The 5,321-nt window shown below is 44.9% G+C and overlaps 1 protein-coding gene across 1 annotated transcript in view; it reads right to left on the bottom strand.

Annotated features, from left to right (window-relative positions):
• Positions 1–853: 853 nt before the first annotated feature.
• The window catches only part of LOC130580318 (ovostatin-like), a 32,472-nt gene continuing 28,004 nt past the window's right edge, over positions 854–5,321 (bottom strand). The window contains 7 exon segments of the mRNA XM_057377735.1: positions 854–1,042; positions 1,806–1,879; positions 2,225–2,330; positions 3,269–3,337; positions 3,918–4,008; positions 4,178–4,302; positions 4,710–4,925. Of these exon segments, the coding sequence (XP_057233718.1) occupies positions 1,818–1,879; positions 2,225–2,330; positions 3,269–3,337; positions 3,918–4,008; positions 4,178–4,302; positions 4,710–4,925 (669 nt within the window). The 3' untranslated portion in view covers positions 854–1,042; positions 1,806–1,817.

Genomic DNA, 5,321 nt, shown 5'->3' with positions numbered 1-5,321 from the left:
TAGCAAATCTCCTGGTGGAATGGATCCTGTCAAAACACATCCTATCCCTSGTCACTTGAGCAGTTTGCACTTCAATTCCTGCTTGTGACCCTGCTCCCTGCCCCGTGCCTGCCTCGCTCCATCCCCGCTCCCGGGATGCGGCGCGGAGCAAGAGCGCCGGCGAGCGGGGAGGCTCCGCATCGGGAGCCCGGCGGGACTGCGGGGGCTGCTGGCGCCAATGCTGCTCCCGGGACAGACGAGCAGCATCCGTGTGTGCTCCCGAACCCTCGCCATGCTGCTCTGCTGTGTTTGTGCTTGCAGGAAGCACGGCGAACCCAAGCTGATGAAGAAAGGGATGACAGGAGGTGCAGGGAAACGGGGAGGTTCGCTGCTGCTCTCTGGCACCCTGACCCAGCGTGGTCTGGTTTGGACAAACTCTGGCCAGAACTGTGGACTGGCAGGGGGAGATCAGGATGAGGGATCAGGGACCCGCCAGACCTGGACTGCAAGGTGCCTCTTTCCTCACAAGGAACAAGCATGATGCAGAGTACTCTGTGACATCCACACCTAAACTCCTGCTTTTACACCAGAGGGGCAAAGACAGTGTCCTCTCAGGGCTGGGACACGGTGAMGGGCTGTTCAGCAACCACAGACAATGGATCCCACCATTCTCCAGAGGGATGAACACGATGTGCATTGCAGTAGTGCCCCCTGCTTATCAGCTGGAGCTGAGAGGAGGCAGAGTGCTGCTGGAAGGACCAACACGTTCCTCTCTGCATCCTCCCCCAGCCAACAGTCACGACATGTGCACTGTCGTTAAAATGCCAATTCTGTGACACTGAAAGAAAGCCAATGCCTAGAGTAAAAGGAAGGTTTATTGGTGGAAACMTATACATGATTATGCTACAGAATTGGAGAGATAGGAAAGGRAACAAAAACAGACACCAGCTTGAAYARTGTCACWGAGTCCCACTGTGATTGCTAAGGTGCAATGGCCCTTTCCAGGACTTCACGACAGAAGAAAATAGGGTGCTTGACCACTTGTTCAACATTTATGATGCTCCTGCAGATGAAAATCCAGAACAAAATAAWCTCAATGAGAACAAACCAATAGCTACCGGTTATAAAACACAGGTTTGGGTTTTTTTTGTTGTTTTTTTGGGTTTTTTTATGGGTTTTTTTTTCCAAGATACGGGGTAGTCAGTTCCTTCTGTGAGAAACAGACCAAAGCTGGACCAAGATCTTGCAGCAAGCTGTGCTTGGACTCCTCAGAAACTGCTCATCAGATAACAGCCAGCAGAACTGCTGTGCTGATAGGATGCAGACCTGGACCCYCTCTACAGCCAGGSAGCATCATACCTCTAACTAGTTAAWACACTCCCTCTGTGACTCATGCCACCYCGTGTTCTCCTCAGACAATGCATTTACTGTCCAAAGAAAAGTTTCTGTAAGTCCATGTGAGGAACCAGGCACRGGACTGTGAAACACAGGCTCCAGAGGGAAGGCTTACAAGGATGGCCRCAGGAAAATGGTTCTTTGTGAAATATCTGTGCTTTTGAGGAAACTTTGAAGATATATTCCAGTCCCTCCATTATCCTGTACTTCGGATTTTATTGTAGAAGCTAAGCTTTTCCCACAACGTGGTCCCTACTTGGATTGCACTRGTGTCATGGGAGGGGATCTGGCCAATATCTCTGCCTGCTCTCTGAGAGGCCTCCTGGAGACTTCATTTACTCGAGAAGAGTTAGTTCTACTCTCTCTGTTGTTGCTGCTTTATASTTCACTTTCTTATCTGCTTKTTTGGTTATTTTCTGGCTTTCACTTACCTTTTCGAATCCTTAGTCCATTTCTCCAACAACCTCCTTGCAAGGTGACGTGTACTGAGCAACAGCATACTCTTCTGGAGAAGAACAGAAATGCTCTTGTTACCCTGGAGAGCACTTCTTGTGCCTTACCCTGGAGGTGGATATACCCTTGGCATGCTTACACCGGACATCCTTGAAATTTCCCTCGTTCTGGTGTGTTTTTACAACTTTCCAGTTATGCACATTGGTCACCTCGGGCATGAGACCAAGGTCACTAAAGTGAAACAAGACTCTGCCCTGGCCCTAGGTTCAGATGCTGATGGAGTTCAGAGGAGTGCTGGTTGAGCAGGTCTGGTTCTGGATGTCCCTTAAGGCACACAGTGTTCCTGCTGTCCCTGTCCCTCCCCMACATTTCACACTGGTTAARGTCAAASACTCACCTGTTTCATAGTAATCATAGATCTGCACAGGAGCTGGCTTGGGGTGGGTCACTAAAAAGTCCTGCTCAACCGAGAAAGTGATTTCTTTCCTTTKCTTCTGCGAGATCTAGAATGGAAGATCAGAGACCTCATCAGCCTTTTTATTTGTACACCATCTGGAGCAGATGAGGGTGGTAACTGGCAGGTTACATATTCCAAATCCCACTTATGCCACACATACAGATGTGGRACAGCCATTATCTAAACATGCTTGGAGAGTCCAAAGTGAAACTGAACTGAAAAGTTCATAGGATTTCTCTCCTGCTTGTATCACCTCCTTCTGTAATTATTACATATTCTGTTGCCAGAGGTGGAAAAATTGTCCAAAGGGACGAGTTTAATTCTCCAGGATCTTCCAATGGTCAGAATGATAAAGTCTGGTATTCCAATCAGTCCCATTTCAGACATGAACATTATATGYCACCAAAAAACTGGGAATCAATTTACAGTGTGCATCGCTGGGATACTGGCTTCTCTTGTTAGTTCTACAGTGCCCTGAGCAAATTTTTTACTAAGTAAATTCTGATTCAGGGATAAGATTACAGGTAAAATTTTGCAATGATCTAYTGTAAGAGGAGCAATGAAAATTTTTCCAGAGCAGAATGAAAGCAGTTTTTCCTGTCCTGTTGGAAGGACTGAGATTTATGAGAAGCCTGCCAAAGAGACATAYACACAAGGGAACCTATTTTGTGGTGTTTATCTGCTTTTGACTTCAAGGAGAAATAATTTTGATTGATTTCTATGTGCCTTTTTTAATTAACTATTTCTTTTTTTCTAGGTGCTGGTAGGACAGCAACTGAAAAAGTTGCTGAACTGAAGCAGTTTGGAAGGTTGGGATGTTACATGCAGTTAGAGCAGTAAGCAGCTTAGTGATTACAGCAGAAAAMTATTGAGGAAGAGAACAGGATAAATGCACCTTATAGGGTATATCCATATTGTACTTATACCTGTTACATGCTGTTTCCATTCTTTGTGAAAATCAAATAGGCAGTGACYAGAACTTACATTTTGCAGATAAAGGAGAACGTGATTTTTCTTGTTTTCTACTTGCATCACTGTGTGACTCTCAATGAGCTTTAAAACAAGAAAATGGAGATAAATGTATTTGCAAAACGTTAAAAACAAGTTCTGCCTCAGACCCTATCACTGCATGTCCATGCTACTCATTCTTCTCCTAGTGACGTATCAAGGGCTAGCAGCTGATTTTTAGAGTCCAAATGTTGATKAATAGATTGAAAGGATGGAGAAAAATCTATCACATGACTTAGCTGGGTGTATGAGCACTTTCCAAATGCACAAGTCACCGCAATTAGTTCGGGGAATAGTGCCAGACTCTGTTGTGATCTATGTTTCAGAGCTAGTCTGAGAGGTTTCCCACCCTTCCCCTACCTGGGCAGTGCCAGCTCCCAGCTGCAGCTGCCAGCTGCTCAGGCTTGAGCTGAAACCCATCCCAGTTTAAATATAGGAATATCTGTGTGCCCAAAGCTCCCTGGAGGGGATTCCCTCCACCCAGTAGACAGTGCAGCCATGCAAACACCTTGCAGAGTTTGTGGCTGAAAGATTCCTAACCACATCTCTGGTTTTGTTCTGACTCTGACGAGTCTTTTCCTCTGTCCCTRTGGGGAGAAATTTAGTCTTGCTCCTCTAAGTTTACCTTATCCAGGGAAGACTTGACAGGAACAAAGCCGGAGAGCATCTTCACATCAATAATGAGCATGTTGGAGCTGCTGCGTTTCCCTGTGTAACTGAAGCAACAGAGGGGCCTGTCAGTGCTCTTTTGGGATTCTGTGTCTTACAGGCTGATATCATCAGTGTATTGATCAGCTCGTGGTTCTTGACTTCATGAGATGAAGTGAAAACACACAGCAACGTTCTCTGCGTGTCTGTCATCTGTGCAGCTGCTTTGCACRTTACCTGCTCATGAGGACAACATCAAATTTTGCTGGTCTATCCTGTGGGCACGAAGCATTTGATGTCTGTACTGAAAGCAGGAATCCAAATGACCCCTCTGGAAGGTGAATGTTGTATTTCAGTGCTGTCTGGAAAAAGAAAAAACCCTTCAGTTCAAGCATGCCAAGGATTTTTCTTTGCATTCCAAAAAACAAGAGTCAGACTTAGTGAATTTCTCTGGCAATGTTGTTTTTATGTGGAAGGTCCTTGCTTACTTAAGTGATGAACACATCAGACTTCTCCTCTTTAACAGTGAAGGTGCTCATACCCAGAGTCATCTCCCAGAAAGAAATCAGATGTTGATCAGAAAGGACACTTTCTCTACACCAGAACTCCCCAGGAGTCAGAATGTGGGATGGGGAAAAGAATGTTTAAATGTTCTAGGGAAATCAGGCAATTAGGGAAAATAAAGAGAARTCAGCTAGAAAATCATCAAAACAATGGCTATCTTGTATGCAAAATGTGAGACACAGTGAAGATGAGMGCAGATATTTACTTGCACAAATACACATCCGCTGCCATTCATTGTCAGGCTGTATTTCCCAGGAACATCTGGAAGGGCAATCTGTTGCAGCAAGAGCCTGTTCTCATTGTTGACAATAAATACCTTCTCAAAAGGCTTTTTGGAAGTGATCTTGACTCTGTTTTGTGAAGCAGAGTTGTAGGTGGCTTCACCATAAGCAGCAAGGGCTTGAAGAGCTATGACTGTGTCCTGAAAAAAAAAAGAAAATTATAAAAGACAATTGGTTACACAACATGACCAGTGCAGAGGAGATCAAAGTCACTGTTCCAGTGTCAGTCACAGTTGGTTCATCCTGAATTTGTGTTCCAATACAAAAGGAACCATTTCATTCTGTCCTGTKTATTTTTGGGTGGAAGAAATCTCTCTTCTAATACAAAGGTTTCAGARCATGAAATCTGAGCACCAGAGTGCACTTCTAGAGTTTTTCATAGTGATGAAGCCTGTGTTTTCTGAGGAGCTATACAGGACTTCTGGGTCATCTTACAGATGGAGCTTGGTGTTTACTTGGCTCATCCCTGACACAAATATCTGTATTTATTGCTAGTCAAATTATTCTTGTACGGCTTTAACCTTTCTGTACTTGAG

This window comes from Malurus melanocephalus, unplaced genomic scaffold (assembly GCF_030028575.1).
Source record: "Malurus melanocephalus ecotype Western Australia unplaced genomic scaffold, MMel_1.1 scaffold_322, whole genome shotgun sequence".
In the NCBI taxonomy this organism is placed as follows: Eukaryota; Metazoa; Chordata; class Aves; order Passeriformes; family Maluridae; genus Malurus; species Malurus melanocephalus.
The sequence above is the reverse complement of the archived record's forward strand: the minus strand, read 5'-3'. Positions and strand labels throughout refer to the sequence as shown.